This window comes from Condylura cristata, unplaced genomic scaffold, assembly GCF_000260355.1.
Source record: "Condylura cristata isolate star-nosed mole 26May11 unplaced genomic scaffold, ConCri1.0 scaffold00018, whole genome shotgun sequence".
NCBI classification, from domain to species: Eukaryota; Metazoa; Chordata; class Mammalia; order Eulipotyphla; family Talpidae; genus Condylura; species Condylura cristata.
Genome location: NW_004567119.1, coordinates 18,736,079 through 18,755,637, shown reverse-complemented (window position 1 = coordinate 18,755,637; position 19,559 = coordinate 18,736,079). Strand labels below are relative to the sequence as shown.

Genomic DNA, 19,559 nt, shown 5'->3' with positions numbered 1-19,559 from the left:
GAGCTATTACGTTTTCCCCGAATTTGGTATACATGATAAAATTAACAAGTTCTTTTAAGTTCTGGCAGCAAATCAAAATAGATGAAGTGAACGGATTATGGATCTGTTACTGGAACAAATGGACTTCTGTCAGAACTGTTTACAAATTCCTACTTTAGATAGTTCTTTGGTGAGCATTTACGTCTTTCAAAGGTCAGGAAGATAGATTGTAAGGCCCGCTCCAACACACTACATGCGCACTGAGTACCTTAATCATCACTCTGTCTGCAGTAGTGAAGGAGTCGAGAAAACAAAGTAGATGCAGATACCACTTTCATAATATCATAAGCTCTGAATTTCAGAATGGATTTCTGGCAAAGGTCTTATTGCCACATCAAAGAAGATGTGGAATATTTTCTATCTTAGCACCTCCTCTACCCTAAACTCTTGATATTTAATCAGAAGCCTTTCTCCGTCGGATTTTGGAACCACTTAATGGAATTTTTTCCCTGGTAGTTAAGTGGAAAAAAAAATGAGCCTCATCTCTACTGCCTTCCACTAGGAAAAGCCTTCCTTTTCCCAACTGGGGTTCTGTCAACACATTCTAGACCCAGGCTTAGAGAATGTGTCTCCATTACACTGAAAACATAATGGATGCCCCTCAATTATCCTTACAGAACAAGAAACTATCTCTGGTCAAATTGCAGCTACAAGTAAATTTCACTGTCAAGTTTTACCCCAGCTGAGAAAGTGGATGGATCAGAAATGGTGCAGTTGAAAGCTTGCTCTAAAAATAATATGCTTGGATATTGGCCACCATCTTGAGGCTCTTCCTCTCCAGGCCCTTTCCCCATAAATATCCAATGTGGCTGTCAGTAAGTTTAGCCTGAAAATAAAATCCCCTCACTCCATCAAGAAATAGCTCCAAACTTAGAGTGTGTGCTCAAAATATTCATGATGAAATCATAACCCTATATTTATAGTCTTTGGATAGTGTGTGATACTATTTCCCATGGTAATTTTCATGGAAAGGCCCAGACCTGGAAAGTGGACTCAGAGGATGACCAGGAGAGCATGAGCCTCAAGAAAACGCTGTCCACCGTCACTGGAATTGGACAGTGTGTGGTACCCAACCTTGTCCCAGGGCCCGAGCCTGCCTGTTAGTTGGCTCTCCTGCCGGACGCCATTCCCAGATGGTCCTCCTGGATAATGGGTTTCTTTCACCTCGAGGAAGAGAAAACTGGCCTGTGTGGGGAGCAGAGTGAGTGCCTGGGATCACGCCCTCGCCCTTCTGACCTTTCCTGTCCTCTAGACTTCCTCCCCATTTTCACTGAGGGAGATGGTGTGGATCTTAATGGTTGGGACTTGATGGGTCTCTTCCAGGCGAGGGGTCGAGGGCCCCATGCAGCAGCACATCTGCAAAAAGCTTTTACTTCTCACCCGGGCGGTGCTGCAGGCTGACTGGTCTTTGGGCACTGTAATCCTGGCAGATCCACGAGGCATAGAAGAGAAAAATTTCCATTCGCAGACGCCTTCCGTCTTGGAGATCTTATAGAAGGTCTCTCCGGACCCCACGGGGATGCGCACCAGGTCTCTGTGCTGAGCTTCCAGCGCGTGGCTGGGCGGGTGCAGGGTGTAGCCCAGGCTGTGCTTGGAAGATGGCTTCCTGCGGAGACACTGGATTCGCAGGACATTCTGGAAGGCCTTTTTAAACTCTTGACTGGAGCATGGGTAGATGATGGGGTTGATGCAGCTGTTCAGGTATCCAAGCCAAAAAGCTATTTTAAAAACTGTTTCTGGAGGTTTGGAATCAGGGAAGAAAGAGCCTGAAAGAAAACACAAAGATTCCTATGTGTTACTTATCATCCAACAGGTAAATTAGTTACGAAGCCGAACAGACCACTAAACATGTTTTTATATCTTTAAAAGTTTCTAATGAATCCAAAAATATGTGTTTCTCCCATTGGCCTGACTAGCTCCTGAGAATGTAAGCCCTTATAAATATTTACCATTCTCATCTGGCCCATGCGTGGAACATCAGTTATGGGAGCATAACCAATGTGTAGGTTTGTGCCAGTTCTCAGTCATAAAATAGCACTTGATATCTGGGGTGAAGCTTTTTAATAATACAAACATGAAACTTCAGCTGAATCTATATATGCATGTTATTATGCCTGAACTTTTAGTAAGCTGGAATCTATTCAAATAATTGACATGAAAATTGGGTCACCTCAATAGTCCCGTTTTCTTTGATGCAGCATTAGGTGAGACACTTACTGAGTCCTGGAGTTGTATATTTTTATGAGAATTCCCTTGCATGTTTAAAAGCTTTGGTGCACCAGCTTTTGAGCACTGATTTTCAATCCCTTGGAGGATGCTTGCTGATGCCACAGTATGCTCAACATATTTCAATGGCTGCCACATGCTTGTTAAATTCTTGTCAGTTGCTTGATGGTCAAGGTCCTCCCCTTTACTCCGCCTAATCCAGCCTTCTACCATGAATACTTTTACTCTACTCTGACTCACTACAAACTTTTCTCTGGGTCATTACTCATATGTGTGTCTATATGTATTTGTCCCAAATTGGGTGATTATGGCTAAAATACCCTTTCTAAAGTGTATCTTATTTGCTAATTTACAAGATGGGAATCACTTTTTAGAGGTCTTAGCCTCTTATACAGTAATTATCACTTTTGGCAACAGAGCAACAAAGCCACAGAAAGCCAAAGCAGGAACAAACAGGGATTATCTTATTTATAAGTCAGGTTCCCAAATTAAAAAATAATAATGGTTACACAGAGGTCACCACATAACAGTGCCGCACCAATATGGCACCAACATGGTGGTGGACAAAGGGGTCTGGTTCTTTATTTTCTGCTCTTCATAGTTCCAGTAGAAAAGCTTAGAAATTCCAAAATCCCAACCTATTCTCTTCATTCCACACAGATAGGTTGTAAAACAGCATCTGGGCTTTCACCTTTCTCTTTCTCCCTCCCAGTTTTAGTCAGTTTCTGAATACTGTGGTTTGAACCAGTTCTGTGCTACACATTACATATAAGTAAATCCCCATTAAATGTAACATGAAGTGTTAATATCTCCAATCAACATGCCCACTTTACAAATGAAGAGACTGGATAATTGAAGTTGACAGTTACTCAGAAAACTGGGGTTTGAAATCGGGCAGCCTTATTTTAGGGGCTTATTTTCCTTTCTGGAATCTCAAAATATACTGGATTTACAGATCTCTTGGGGAGGAGGATGGAGCATGGGGCATGATGTAGTGTACAGATGAGGGAAGCTAATTTGGAAAGATGCCCTTTCAAGCTTCGCTGAGATGACCAGCGCCAACATGACTGGTGGTTTTGTGTCAGTTCCAGAAAAAAATCATCTTAGGTTATGATGCCTAAATACTGTCCAATATTTCCTACAAACAGTGATAGTGACATGATGAGGGAGCCAGCTTCACGAAGGCCATGGCCCGGGCTTAATGAGGATATATGAGTAAGACTCACCAACACCTAGCTTGTTTGGGGATTTCTCGAGTCGTAAGTCAGCGAGAGAGGTGGAAGTTGCATCTTCCTTATTGGTAGAATTTCAGTAAAAAAAGACAACAAGATGGTGGCTATCAGAGAAGTGGATGGGGTAGGTAAATGGGTGAAGGGGGTCAACTCTATGTTGGGGACGCTAGAGTTTTACTGGTATCACAATGCATTATGCATAGATGTTGCAGTATAAAGCTGCACTCCTGACACACGATATTATACACTCATGCTACCACACCAGTAAGTAAAAGAAAATGATGTTGGAATTTTTTGCTAAGGTATATCTACAGTGATAAATTTTGAATGAAAAAGAAAAAACAGTATGATTTTTGAATAGGAATACTAATGTGATTTGGGAGCCTTGGAATTTTCCATGATTCCTTCAAGGACTCTCTGCTAACAGAGTCCAGTTTTGCATTCAAAAATAGTCTATTAGTCCTTCCTCTCTGACTCTGTCCTCCCCCTAGAATCCAGGTTTGGTTAACCCAGAGCTAAGCTTTGGGCTTTCTAACTCTGACTCCCTACTATCCACAGCCTCAGAGGTAAATGCTATTCGGTGCGATGTGTCTCCTCCCAGCAGCTGAGGTGTATGTGAGGAGGGAGATGCTTGAACTGAGATGCTTGAACTGCTTGACACCTTAGAGGTCAGACAGATTTCTAGAAGGTGGCTTTTGAATAGTGAAATGGGAGAGTCTTCTGGATCTTCCCAGAAATGACACCATTTGGTTTATCCCATTGAAAAAAGCCAACCTGACTCCTCCAGGGTAACTTCAGGACATCACGCCTCTTGCTAGTGCTGTTTATCCTCCTTGAGGGGTAATTCTCTTTCAGCAGCTTCTGGTCAGCTGGGTTAGGAGAAGAACTCAGTCTGCAATTCCTCCAGGAATTACAGGTGAGAAAAGACAATGATTGCTTTCTTCATGGTTTGCATTCTTCATGTCCTCAGATCTTGTCTTTTCCTTCATTTTTCTTCTCCTTTGACGTGGAGATTGGGTGGGGGCCGGTTTTGGGAAAGACCTGTATGTACCTGGTCCTGGTGGAGGTCCCCTCATTTGCTGCCTCTTTCTCTGCCTCAAACTTCCAGGGCAGGCACCGTCTTTCTCTGAATTCTCCACCATTTCGATCTGCAATCTTGATTCCTCCTTAGAGCCTTTCTGTCTTGACAGTGCTACTTTGTGGGATGGAAGGCCATGGCACTTCTCTCCCTGTCCACTGGCCCTCCCCGGCATGGAGTCTGGCTCCAACCCACCGTATAGGGATGGAACCTCTGACCAGTCACTAGGTGGTAAACGCCATTTGTACAGGTAGAGGCAGTTTTGCTCTCTCATGGAACCTCAGCCTTCAGGCATGTGGTCACAGTTTCTGCAGACTTTCTGCAACTTACTGGGTCCTATCCCTGGGCTCTCCTCTGCCTCACACCATGGTCCTGTATTTCTCGTCCTGTTCCCGCCTTTATTCCATTGTGTCTTTCCTTTCGGCTCAGAATCTGTTCACTCTGATGGCATTTTGCTATCTTTTCTTCCTGCTTCATCGCCTATCATCTAACACTAATTTTTGGATCACGTGTCATAAGAGGATCTGACTTTTGGATTACTCACATGAGCAGGGACCCCTATTTCTTCTGTCATGGCAGGGCGTGGTCAGCAACCTCAGCCCAGGCTCTGCTCGAAGAGCAGCAAACCCTCCTGGAGTAATTCCCGGAACCCTGTGCCTTTCAGGTCAGGTCATCTTGCATGGGAACTGGCTGGATTGAATTCTGGAGCTTTGGAAAATCCCCAGCCTCCAGGGACTCTTCCCTTCATTGGTTTTCCTCCCACTATCTGATCTGCTGCAGACTTTCTGACCTCTTTCTTTGCAGGGCCCTCTTATCACTGACCAACCAATGCTTGACTAGACTGAGGTGCACACTCAGGTATTAATCTCTGGAATCACCAGCTTCCTCACTCTTAGATTCTGAACAATGCCTATTTGGAATCCTCATCTCCACAGCCTGGCTCTAGATCTGAGGGAAATTGAAGCTGATGATATTAAATGATGCCACTGAAATTTCATCACTTGATGCCCTCTTCAGGGGGACCCTATTGTTCATTTCTGATGTGGGGCTCATTTGTAGACTCTGAAAAGAGACACTGGGAGCTCTCCCAACCAAGGCCCTGCCACCAGTCTATGTCAGGTAGGAAGTTCCAACCAAGTGTGTTCTCAGTGCCCCCAATACAGGAGGAAACCACTTTCTGGTTTTCTCTTACATGGGTTTACCACTTCATGCTTTGGTTCACTCTAAAACTCAATGAAAATGAGCTCTTGAATTCCAAGCCAGGACTGGTGATTAGAGAGCTCCTTGTAGTTTGACTCTTTCCTCTGGATTGGGGGTGACTCAGTGTGGAACAGCAAGGAATGAGTCATCTTCTTGGCTTTAGCCTCCCGGTTTCTATGTTTCTATCTGAAAACGTGACATCTTAATGACAGCTTTGCAAGACACTGGTTTATGACAAATTTTAATTACCTGGAGTTATAGAATGCCTAGAATGTGAAGACTGGCAGAAATGTCGAGGCTAGCCAAGACTGTCAACTTCCCCTGTACAGATAAAGATAATAAGGGTGGGAGGGGAAGTGGTTTCCACTAAATCACTTGGTTCATTTGTGGCCCAATTAGGGCTGGACCCAGACTATATCTATGTCACCCATTTCCATTTCTGATCCTTCAGGCCATTTAGCAACCCCACAAGGACAGGGGAATTGTTAACGGGAGCACGTTCAGCTGTTGTCATTGGATGACAATCATTTTGCGCAGATAATGAGAAACGAGGGGGTGAGAGTAGCATCATCAATAACTACATCATTTAAAAAGTCAAATGTACTGTTCAGACACCGGAAAAAGAACAGTGGGTGATGATTTTGGAACGGCTAATCTGCAGGCTATCACATTCTGAAAACTGGAGTTTAAATGACTCCATTTAAAAAATGAGACTTCTAAGGGAGAAGCGAATGCTATGTGATGATGGGAGAAAACAATCCTTGATTGTTTCTCTTTGTCCAACCAGCGGCCTCTTCTGTGCATGTGATACAAGTCCGATGTGACATTCAATGGACAGAGGACACATACAGGCTGTCGCACAAAGAGACATTAGCTCCCCAGGCCAAGAAACTCCAGTGCTAAGCAACATTCAGACCTGCTGGCACCTATTACTGAAAGAATACTCTGCCCACTGAATTAAACCCTGGAGAAACTGTAGGAATCTTCCAGATGGTTCTGTGCTGGGCTGATGATGGATTGTGTCACTGGAGCTTGCTTTACAGGCTGCCCTTGGGCAGTTCTCAGCCACACAGGAGTCTGTGTGAAGATCACCTTCTGCAATGATGGCCTGGAATCCCTAAAATGCTGGCTGGGCTAACCAACCCAGGCTCTCGGACCACGGATGATGGCCAGACATCCCGGAACTTAAACCTTAGTCTGTTGGTACACAGAGATTCACTTTCCAGGGAGGTCTTCGGCTTCTCCCGACTTCTCACTGGAGTCTTGATGACAAGGGAGATGGTCACCCTTGCTCCTGGGAATAAGGGTGTGTCGAGAACAAGCTGAACCTCTGGCTGCTGACCCTCTCAGCCCACATACCTGAGGAGAGGGTCAAAGCCATGAACGGGAAGAGCAGCTGTTAGTTCAGTGCCACTCTGGAAGACCCTCACCTGCTTTTCTCTTCTCCTCTTTAATTGGGGCTTGACGTAAGGTTCTCGTTTTGTGTCTCAGAGGGCAGGGATGTGATTGCTCTCTTGAGAGAGTTATATGTTAAGTCTTCTGAGGTTTCTGGCAGGAAGCCTAAATAGTAGTCAAGGTGAGGAGGATGCAGTGAGTGGTGGGGAGAGCATACAATAGGTGAACAGAACATGCTGGGTGCTTTGGGGCTGCCTAGTGTGGGATGGGAGTGGCGCTCCTTTTCCAGGGATGAGGAGGTTGGCTGATGGCTCCTGTTGTCAAGGACCCCTGCTTTCCCTAGGTTGGTGAGGAAAGGGGTCACTCTGGGGAGACGTTCTATCCCAGTTATACTCCTGCAGTGGGAGATGAGACATTCTTTGCTGGGTCCTTCTGGCTCCCATAGTACAGCTCTGCAGAATCAGGGGTGAGCCTGGGAACTCCAAGTATAGCTCTTCAAACGGTTGTATGGATTTCTTTACCAGCTAGCAAAACCCAGAGTACTTCTCCTTGTAGAACAGGGACGCTCCCAGCACATGTGTATTTGGTGCAAACCCACTGTAACTCGGGAGGGAGTAATTTGTGCTGATTCAACACCTACGACAGTTCATAGCAGCTGGTAGGTTCATAACAAATAGTGTTGAGTGCATGGCCTATTCAACCATATGGTTTTAGTCTTTTAAAAAACACATACCACTTTTTTTTCTTCTGAAGTTTATCAGGGGCTGAAGAGGTCTTGCTTTGCCAGTGGATATGGATTGTTCTGGGGCACTTACTCTTATCACATCTTTTTTTAAAAAATTTTTGTCATTAAAGATTTAAAAAAAATTTTTTTCTTTTTTAAAAAAATTTTATAATAGTTTATTTTTCCATATTTTTATGCACTTTTCCATCTCAGTTGCAATCCCCTTGGGTTTCCCATCACCAAATTGTCATTAAAGATTTTATCAACACAATTTTTTTTTGTATTCTCCCCCATGCCAATATCCTGCACCTCCATCCACCAAGCCTCCCCCACCCCCATCTGAAACTAAAAGATCTATGATCAGTTTTCAATCATTGATTTTAAAATTTTGTCTTTATCTCATCCTTTGTTTGGCTTTTCTATATTCACATATAGGTAACACCTGGTGTTTATCACCTTCTGGCTTAGCATAATCCTTTCCAGTTCTGTCCATGTTGCTGCAAATGGCATGAGTTTTGTTTATTTATTGACTTTTTGATTGTTGACTAGTACTCCATTACCATATTCTGTATACCACTAGTGTAAATATCTGTATATACACTGGTGTTTTTTTGGGGGGGTGGGGACACTTAGGTTGTTTCCATAGCTTGGCTAGTGTAAATAATGCTGCTATAAATACAGGAGTGCAGGTTGCCTTTCAAATTGTGAAAAACACCACTTCTTCTTCTTCATTTTTATCCTCTCAGTGATAAAAACCATACTTAATACATGTTTATTGAATCAAAGGATGACATTTGTTGATGGGAAATAAATGATATTTTAAATAAAGCTCCTGCTTCAATTACTTACAGCTGGATATGCACTCTTAAATGGAGAGTCTGTCTTAACTCACATTTCAACAATTTTATCTCCTGATCTTCAGGACATTCATATTTACATAAAAGCAAAACATTCTACAAATAATTTTATATCACCAAGTGGCAGGCACTTCATAAAATTATTACTTCCAGTACTTATAAAGGACTTTTATAGGGTGATGTAGGATAGGTTGAAGCCAGTAATTAAAATGCAGCAATCTGCGGCAGCTCTCAAATCTGTGGGATTCTAAGGTCAAAGGCCACGAATCTGAAGCAGTGACAGAAAACAACCAAAATCAGGTACCCCAGGGAGAAAGCCTGGGGGTCTTTCGACATACAGTATAAAGGGTAAGGCAGATTCTTTTGAAGTCTCGCAGGAAGGACTGGATGGATTGTCTGGCCTGTATGGCTTCAGACTGTCTGTAACTAGCCTAAACTGAGTTCTCTGGACAATTTCCTAATGGAAATAACACACCAGGTATCCTCACTAGCTACTGGGTCACCCAGAGGAAAATCTTCCATGCTGTTGCCACCCTCAAGGGGCATTGTTGAGCTGTACTCTCTTTTCTACTCTCAGCTTCTGGCCTGGATGAGCCTCAGCTGGAGACATCTTTGGTGCCATGCTGCTTCTCAGCCTAGCAGAGGGCCCGACCTTCATCAGAATCATACTCAGAAGGTCAAAACAGGCACACCGCATTTTAATGGCTCATTTTAAAAGATGTCATTTTGGAAACTGTAACATGGTTTCTAAATACAGCTTGGGCAGACTACTTTTAAAATGCAGGAAGAGACTGGGGAAATTTGCTCGTTAATTTTAAATTGCCATAGAGTGTGGCACTATTTTGATTACAGACACCTTTGAGAAAAGGAATTGACCTTGTCACCATCTTTCCGTGGATGCCACATTGAGGTAGTTCAGTGCTGGACATCTTCATTCTTTTCAAAGTTTAACGAGGTCTTCTGCGATCTCCACTGAGAACTGTCTGGTACATTAAGGGAGGAAGGTTGAGGTCATGGAAACTCATCCATTTCTATGACCTCAATTTTCTTCTTGCCTCAATGACTCTCAATCTCTATCCTTGACCTTGTCTGGCTCCTGAGCCTCAGTTCTGCAAACATAACTATCACCAGACATCTCTCCTGATGTCCCAAACCAACTTACTTTAACATAAGCCAAGAGAATTCCTCATCCTTCACAAAACCTGCTCTCCTCTGTTCCATTCTGAGTACATGACACACCTTCCCTTGTGGTCCATCATCCTCGAACCTTCACTCTCCTGCCTCTTCTACTCTATTCAGCCCTTCAGTCTACACCACTGAAATCCACTCTCCTTGTCAACATCCACCTTAGTTCAGACCATTGTCCTCTCTAGTTAAGCCCCTGATCAGCTTATTAATGAGGCTTCTTGCTTATTAATTGAACTTCTTGCTTAGTTTTACCTCCTTCCAAGCTACTTTTTACTTTCTAGTCAGAGACATCCTGATAAAACATAGCTGATCATATCTTCCTTGATGAAATCATTACAATGACTCTTGTGAATTCAAGTGCAAGCACATATTCTATATGGGATCTAGAGTCAGGGAGAACAAAATTCCACTTTGCTTTAAACCAGTTAGTAGAGTACAGCAATCCAGTTGCCCATTCAAGTCTCCAGTTAGTATCACAGAAGATTATAACCAAGAGCATGTGAACACTTGCATAACTATTAGCTGAGTGATACAACTAGTCACTAGGATGTGGCTTAGGGTTACAGTGGCTCATATATAATAGTTTAATCCTAAGGGAATAAATGTGTGGCTTGCAGAAGGCATTCACTTAGTGAATACTTATGCATCGAGTGAGTAATGAAGGGAGTTGCATTAGAGAGTCAGTCCTTAGTGCTCTCTTCTAAAGGGGCTGCAAGGTGAGAAGTATATTCATAGTGATATGGGCCATTATTTGCTTTTTCACGTTCATTCTTTCTTGAGTGTACACTTGAATATTCTGGAGGTGATGTGAAGTATGTTATTGGAGTAGATTGAATACAGAAGCAGATTTGAAGATCTAGCTGTCTTATGTAGCTTAAAGAGATTTATCAAAATGTGAAATAATATTACTCTTTCCACTACTTGTTAATTTGGAAAATATAGTTTCTTTACATGCAAAAATGTTACTCTAGTTAATATATAATGGTTTGCTAGTGTTGTTTAAAAGTAATTAATAGATATTTTAAAAATTCTTCTGTTACTACAACAAAAAAATCGTAAAATAAAACAACCCCAAAAGTCACTGCCTACAAAATTGTAAAGCAATGTTGCATCAGTAAAAAAGAATACAACTAAACAAATTTCTCAGCTTTAATTTCTAATACATTAACAACAACAGATAAGACACACATAAACAAAACATTTTTTTGGGATTTTTAGAAGTGCCAAGGATACCTAAGACCAACATGATAAAAACTGCTATATTCAAGTGTTTACTAAGAATTTGGGAAAAAAAGTGTAACTCAAGGAGAATTTCAAAAGTGGTCAACATATGGCAGTTGCTTAAAAAAATAACCAGTAACACTTATCATGTCTATGGCTCTGAAAGAAAGCCAGGGGGATAGAGAAACCTGTCAAGCTAAGTGCATGGCTGAAAGTCAGATTATCCACACTGACATGTAATTTAGTTTTGAATAACTTATAGTGATGCACAAATTATCTGCTCTTTTAGCTGACGATGGACAAAGTAAAGGGCCAAAGTTTTAAGTCTTTCTCACTCAGAAAAGCACAGCTTTATAAGCCCACATTTTAAAAAAAGTGTTCTTAGAAGGATTTATAATATATTAAACAGATTAAATATACTTATCCCTTTGCTTACACAAGTCATAAACATTGTTAGTTCTCACCCACCTCCTATCTCCTGCTTATTTTCATTTACATTTAAGTGGTTTTCATTCCCCAATTAAATTGCCAGATCAAGAAAACAGTACAGATAGCTTGACATGTCATTTAATTCACTTGCAGGAAAAGTCAATTCATTTGACTAAATCTGGCATCTAGTGATAAATATAGTGTGTATATATAGTGTGTGTATGTAGTATCTGCCTGCAAATGAGACACAGAGCCTGTAAAATATTTTAAAACATTTTAACATTTACAAAAAGAGGCTATTTGGGAGGTTATATAAGTTATGATTCTTTAATAGCAAAATGAAAGGTGAATTCTTTAAGAAACTTTCCAAAATACCACTCACCCACTACCATACTCATGTCAAAATGAATCATCCTCCTTGTGCTGTGAACTGATTGTTTTCTTAAGGCATTTATTAACCACAGGCATGTGACTGTATGTTATCTTCCTGCCTAGGGAGATTTTTTCAGAGCATGTCTTTTACTCTATTCATATTTTATTCTTAACAATATCTTCTATAGGGCCCAGTTTCAAAAGTGGATCTCACAGCTAAAATCCCTGAGAATGTCTACATTGTATTTGTTTATTTAATAAATATTGTTCAAAAGTTTAAATTGAATTCTAGTTATGACACAGTAGACATATTCTTCTGCCATAAGAAATGACATATTGGGGCCCTCCCTGGTGGCGCAGCGGGTTAAAGCACAGCACTGAGAATCTAGAGCTACTTCTGCATGAGTTCGATTCCCGCCTGCCCGGGAGGAGACCACATGGTGTGGCAGACCTCTCCTGACCCGCCCGCTGCTCCCCTCAGCAGTGTACTTCGTTGATCTGCCTGTTCTGCTCCCCACTCTGTCTCTGTTGAAGCCTCTCGCTGCCCCTGCACCTCTGGCCTGTACCCCAGTTCTGTATGAAGAAATAAATAAATCTTAAAAAAAGAAAAGACATATTGGACACCATCTATGGAGCACCTGTTTCTAGGCATTTAGAGATTTGATTGTTGAGAGAAGGGAGTGTCCTCTCCCGGAGGACACTTTCTAAACTGTGGCACAGGGAAGGGAAGCTCTCTCTGGGTGAAGGAAACAGAAGCTGTTGCTCGGGGGTTTCATCTGAAATCTGTAAGACAGAGCCCCAGAGAAGAGAGTTCTGTGCAGGCATCTATAAATGCGTCCCCTAGAACCTACAGCCAAGTGTTCGTCTGTGCCGGCATAATGCAGTGTCTGCGCAGGACCTGACAGGCAGATCACTTGGGAGTTTGGCTTTAGGTTTTATCGTTGCGTTTAGGAGTAGTTCTTCTACGGTAAGCTTTTCTGGAGTCTCAGCTGAGCCTAGAGTATGTGTTCAAGCCTCTCTTTGATCAAAGTGCCCACACGTGTAGCCTCTGGAATCTCTGTTGTGCTCTCAACTTCAAGGGATAATGAATTAACACTATGGACTTTTCACCAATAAACTCAACAACCTTGATGAAATGGATACATTCTTTGAAGTACAGAAATGATCAAACCTGGAGTATGAAGAAACAGGAATTTTAATCCATCAATTTATATGGAAATATCAATCATCTAAAATTTACTGATACAATTTGGGAATGAAAAACATAATTAGAGGAGTTATGCTTCCTAACCTAATGATTTATTGCAAAGGTGTAGTATCAAAACAGTATTATAGGAGTGTAATAATAGACAAACCGTATTATAGGAGTGTAATAATAGAATGAAGAATCTAGGATACACAACTGTAGAGTCAACTGATTTTCAGCAATGATACAGAACAGTTCAATGTGATAGAACAGTCTTTTCAACAAATGGGTGGCAGGAAAAATTGGATATCCATATGGGAAAAGATGAACGTTTAATTGTACCTTGTATCACACACATAAAATAATTTGATATGGATAAGAACCTAAAGATAAAAAGCTAACATTACAAAGCTTCTAAAGGAACCACAGAATAGCACACATTTTAGCAGGGAAATATTTCATAGATTGGAATTAGAAAGCAAAAATCTCACAAGGGAATAATAGACATTTTTGCAAATTTATTATTTGGAGTATACATTTACTAGTTATAACACTGTTTCTGTTGAAAATTTGACTTCTTTTATTCTGATTTAGATGCTTTTATTTTTTTATCTTGCTAACTGTTCTGGCTAAGGTTTTAACTACTAGACTGAATAGTGATGAGAATGGACATCCTTGCTCTTGATCTTAGATTAAAAGATTTCAACTTGACTGACATAAGGTAATTTGTGAACTTATCACAAGTGATGTTTATTATGTTTATATACACATTTCTTCCATTCCTAATTTGTTAGGAGACTATCATGACTGGGCGTTTAATTTTTCAAAACCTCTTATGCATTTGTTGAGATAATATCTTTTATCTTCTATTCTGTTAATGTGATGTATCAATAACATTTATTGATTTGCATTTGCTGAACCATCCATGTATCTCAGGATAAATCCCACATGTTCATGATGTGTGATATTTTTAAAGAGTCATTGAATTCAGTTTTCCAATGCTTTACTGAAGTACTTTTTTTGCATCTATATTCACCTAGAATATTGACCTGTAATTGTCTTTTCTTTCAATGACCTTATCTGGTAATGCTGGCCTTGAGAAGAAATGGAAAAGCTTCCAGAAACAGTGGACCAAGACTGAAGCATCAAGAAACAGAAGGTACATAATGACAGAAAATAGGCTAGTGTCAGCCTGGGGATGCAGTCACTCCAGGGGTGCCAGAATTGTTCTAACATAGATCATGTTTGTTTAATGAACAGCTGATCTTATAAAGTAGAAAATCTCTAAAAGTTTGAGGTCTGTTTCCAGAATGACTTCTAACAAGCCAGGTAACTTCCATCTGTTTTATTGGAAGAATATCTGATGCTCCAGAGGCTAGTTACATCAGAGAACAAATGAGAGGACATGTGGGAAAAATTATAGCAATTATAGGTCAAATAGAAATTAAATTTATTCTTATTGTTTATTAACAGAGAGAAACCATGAAATTGGGATTTCAAAGTCCATCAGTGAGCATCAAACCACGGGTGTGCATTAGAATTAGCTTTGTAATCACACACACACACACTCATATGCACTCCAGCTGAGTTCCACAGATTTCTGGGTTGTGGCTTTGAAATATTTCCTAATGCCACTAAATTAAATCATTTCAATTTAGGAATCAAATCTTAAGAAAATCAGTGTAAATGGGGGCCACATATCCTACCTATCTTTTTTCTTAAAACCACCTTCCCGGGCCCTCCCTGGTGGCACAATGGGTTAAAGCACTGCACTAAGAATCAAAAGCTACTTCAGCATGAGTTCGATCCCCACCTGCCCGGGAGGAGGTGACCACATGGCGTGGCAGACCTCTCCTGACCCGCCCGCTGCTCCCCTCAGCAGTGTATTTCCTCGATCTGCCTGTTTTGCTCCCCGCTCTGTCTCTGGTGAAACCTCTCACCCTCTGCATCTCTGGCCTGTATCCCAATTCTGTATGCACAAATAAATAAATCTTTGGGGGAAAAAAGAAGAAGAGTAAACTGTTGTAGGAGACTCTGGAGGATTCCATGGAATGATAAAGTCATTTGTAAAAACACAAACCTTATTCTTCATTGAAGTATATAGTTCACATAAAGTCAATAAATATGCATGAAGCTTCTGTCTATTAAATTCTGGGCACGGTGCTATGCACAGAATGCAAAGGTAGTGTTTTTCTTCAAAAGAGTTATTTAACCTCAAAAAATGCAAAATGATGTCAACTGTTTACACAAAAATGAAAAAAATGACAATTCTGGACGTGGCGTACCTCTCCAAATGGTGTGCTATATAATTTTGGCGGTCTTTTAAGAATTTGGTCTTATGTTTTCCTAGACAGCTAATAGAACGTCTTTCTTAGACAATTACATTTTTTTGTGTCTTACTTTCCAACTTATACCACAGCTATGGAATTCTGGTTTAAAAACCATTCTTTGAAAACCAGCTGTTTTCCTTTCCTTCACTCACTGGCTTCTGTGTCTTTTTTAACTATTAAAAAAAAATCTATATACACATAGATTATATCATCTATATTGTATAGTATAATAATATAGTAATATGTCATACAATCATATATAATAAAGTAATATATAATATGCGGTAATATAACATATAATAATAAATATAGATTCAGAGGTCAAATAGAGCCAAGACCTTGACCAACTTGTGGTCATTTCAAGGACACAAAATAATTTTTACAACAAAATATAGTATGAAAGTACTAGCAATTATGGCAAATTCACGTTGAGTTAATTTCATGCTACATTTCTGAATTCCCACTGTAATTTCTACTAAATGTAATCATGATTGTGTGCTTTTTCCTTGATTCATCCTAAGAGCTGGTGACAAGCAACAAGCTTAAAACAGTCACCCGGTCTCATTAAGGAGACAGGCTGCATGTGTGCTCTGAATGGAGCCATCTGTGGGAATCTTCCAGCAATATGGTAAGGAAGGAAATGGTGGAGAATTTTTCAAGAAGCTCAACTAAAGCTTCAACAAAATTAGATGATTGGAAGCCTTCCAAATTAGAAGGCAAGCCCTTTGTAACGTCCCAGTCCTATACCACACTGGCATGACAGACCTGGAATGTTCTAACCTTCAAAAATGCTCAGCTATTTTCCTTGAAGTCAGTCAACTGGTTCATAAATATTTGGCATAGAGACAGAGCCCCTATTTCAGGCACATCCTTCAACCCCAACATACAGTCTCCTTTGAATTATCACGTTGGCCTGAGAGATCTTTGTTCCTCTGATGTCAGGTTTTAAAATTATTTTAACTAGTAAGTTTCCTATTTAAAAAAAATCCCAAATGGCTTGAAGGAAAAGAAAAAAAGGGCTACCTAAATTTAAACTGTGATTAAACAATTATTTGAAACAGTACTTTGGGAAAAAATTAAGATTCACATAGAAAAGACATTTTATTCTTTCATCATTTAATTCAAATGTGTGGGCTCAACTTATTTTATGGAGTTAACATGATTTTAAAGGAATGCTTTAAATCCATATGGGACATTACATCAAGCATTACAACATTATAGATTTACTCTGAGTGTGTTCATTTTTTTGCCATTTTGTGTGAGGTTCTTGAAATAGAAGGCTGGAGGGTCTTACCTTCTAGCCGCCTAAGGACAAAATGGTCCTCACCCTGTTCCCTCCTCAGTCATTATTGCCACTAGGAACCACCACACAAAACTGTGTGGGGAAAAACTCTCCAATTTTTGTATTAAAAAATTGAGAGTTAACTAAACCATCTAAATTGTCACTACCCACTAAATGGTTTTATTTTATTTTATTTAAAATTTATTTATGATCGAGATGGAAAAAATGTACAAAATGATGTAAAAATAAACTTTTGTAAAAAAAAAATAAAATAAAATTTATTTATGTATACAAGAACTGGGGTACAGGCCAGAGGTGCAGGAAGTAAGAGGATTCACCAGAGACAGAGTGGGGAGCAGAACAGGCAGAGCTACTGAAATACACTGAAGGGAGCAGAGGGTCAGACAGGAGAGGTCTTCTACATCATGTGGGTCACTTCCCTGTCTGGGGATCAAAATCATGTTGCTGTGGCTGGGGATAGCTTCAAAGTGCTGCACTTTAATCCTTGTGCCACAGGGGGCCCCATTAAGTGATTTTAAACATTTGTGTACACACAGGACATTACTACCAAATCCAGAAATATTTCCTGGATGTGGGAAGCTCTTTCAAGTCTGCTCCTAGTCAACAGTCCCCACAAAGTTAACAGCTGCTCCAGTCTGTAATATTACAGCTTATTTAGACCTGCTGTTGAGCTTCTTGTAAGAGGAGCAAGCAGAATGTGGTCTTTGGTGACTGACTTTGTTCACTAAACATGCTATCAGGGAGAATCACCCATATTGCCCATACTGTTATGTGCATTAGTGGTTTGTTCTTTTTCACTATTGCATAGAAATCCACTGTAGGAATATAACACAATGTATTTATATATTTAAACGTGATAGACATTTGGCTTGCTTCTTGTCATTGAATTAATACAAATAAAGCAGGTGTGAACATTTTACAGATGTTGGCATCTCTAAAAAAAGAAAAAAAGGGAGGCCCGCCAGCCTCCTGGCCCCTGGGTCCCTGCATATCCTACCCCTGGTTGCCTCACTACCAATGGTGTAGAAGGATCATTAAAAGCCTGACAAAGCCCAAAAAAAGAAAGAAAGAAAAGAAGACATAAGCTTTTTTCCTAAATAAAAGTCTAATTAGATATTTTTGTTGTACTTTACGTATTTTCTTTTTGGAAGAAGACAATGTGGTTTATTGAAGTGAGCGACTGAGAAAACTAGACTCCAACCAGAAGAAAATAGGGGCAACCTCTGCAAAATTGTGTCTTTTCTGTGTGTGTGTGTGTTTTACTATTACCTTTTACAGTATCTCTGTCTGTCTATCTCTATTCTGTGTTTGATGCTCCCATAATTTCCATTTTTCCTCTGCTCCTACTCTTAGCAATGACAATTCCTCTTCATCTACATGTTGCGGGGCTTTCTCTGTACTTTCTCCATACTCTTTCAACAGATACATACTCAGAAAAAATCGACCAAGCAACTAATACTGAGATTTAAATAATAATGATGCTACTTTCCTGGTGATACCTTCATGTTAACAGGAAACAAAGGGATTTATTTTTGATGGAGAATTTTTAGAAATCAATAAGGTCTATGAGATAGTCTTTGAGTGGGGAAGAGCACTTTTTAGTACCAGAAAATCATAAAATAAACATAACTTATTTTTTATGAGGTTGGTTCTTAATGCATCCAAAAAGAGGTTGCTTTTTTATAGTACAGCTGATTTAAAAAATTGCTATATGAAATTCTCAGTTTACTGCTATAGTCCAACTACAATTGGCATTAGCCACAACTATATCCGTTCTTCAAGGTGCCAAGTCAAAGGGCAAGTGATGAGAGGTTATATTTGCCTTGATAGTAAAGGATACTAGAGGAAGTTTTTTTAAATCAGAGTTTCAGAGTGATGGGAGTTGTTTTGAAGGAGCAAAAATGTAGAAATATTTGATCTCTCCCATTATATCCATGGTAGGCAATCCAGACCAAGTCACCAAATGAGAAGGTAAAATGACTTTTAGTGACATAACTAGGGTTACTTTTTTTGAGGCAGGATTATAAAAAAAGTAATCATATGCAAATCAATAAAGGTGATATCCCACATCAACAAAAGGAACAGTAATCAGATGAACTTCTCAACAGATATAGAAAGAGCATTTGACAAGATTCAACGTCCTTCTATGCTAAAATCTATCAACAAAATGGCTGTAGTAGAAAAGTATTTCAATATGATAAAGGTTGTATATAACAAGATTTCAAATAGTTACATAATCCATAGTGAATATCTAAAATCTTTCCCTCTAAAATCAGGAAACAGACAAGGATGTCCACCCTCACCACTGTCATTCAACATCGTGTTCAAAGTCCAAGCCAGAGAAACTAGATAAGAAAAGACTATCAAAGATATCCAAACAGGGGGAGAAGATATAAAACTTTCATAATATTTGCTATAAGCAAGGATAAGAATAACAAACGGGTTTACCAGAGTAAAGAAAATTACAGAACACTGCTTTGAAGATACCTAAAACTAAGGTGATAGTTGTAGTCAATATAATGACTCAAAGACATTTAGGTACTGGTCAACAAATCTCCTCTTTCAAGTAAGAACTAATATTTATTGTTAAAGGTGTAAATATTAGAGTAAATAGAAGTGAACAAAATGAAGGATAGCAATAGGAAACAAAATGTATGGCTACACTTTCTACGAAGTGTTCTCTCTAGCCACAGGGGACAGGTCTGCCACTGCTGAACCCCTTCCCACATGGAGGTCCAGGACCCACCTGGGTAGTACATTTCACCTGCTTCCTCACTCA

At 40.1% G+C, this 19,559-nt stretch overlaps 1 protein-coding gene across 1 annotated transcript in view; it reads right to left on the bottom strand.

The window, feature by feature from the left end:
- Positions 1 to 1,275: 1,275 nt before the first annotated feature.
- Positions 1,276 to 19,559, bottom strand: part of ADRA1A (adrenoceptor alpha 1A) — a 50,825-nt gene continuing 32,541 nt past the window's right edge. The window contains exon 2 of the mRNA XM_004685374.1: positions 1,276 to 1,805. Within this exon, the coding sequence (XP_004685431.1) occupies positions 1,288 to 1,805 (518 nt within the window). The 3' untranslated portion in view covers positions 1,276 to 1,287. The remainder of the gene's footprint in view (positions 1,806 to 19,559) is intronic.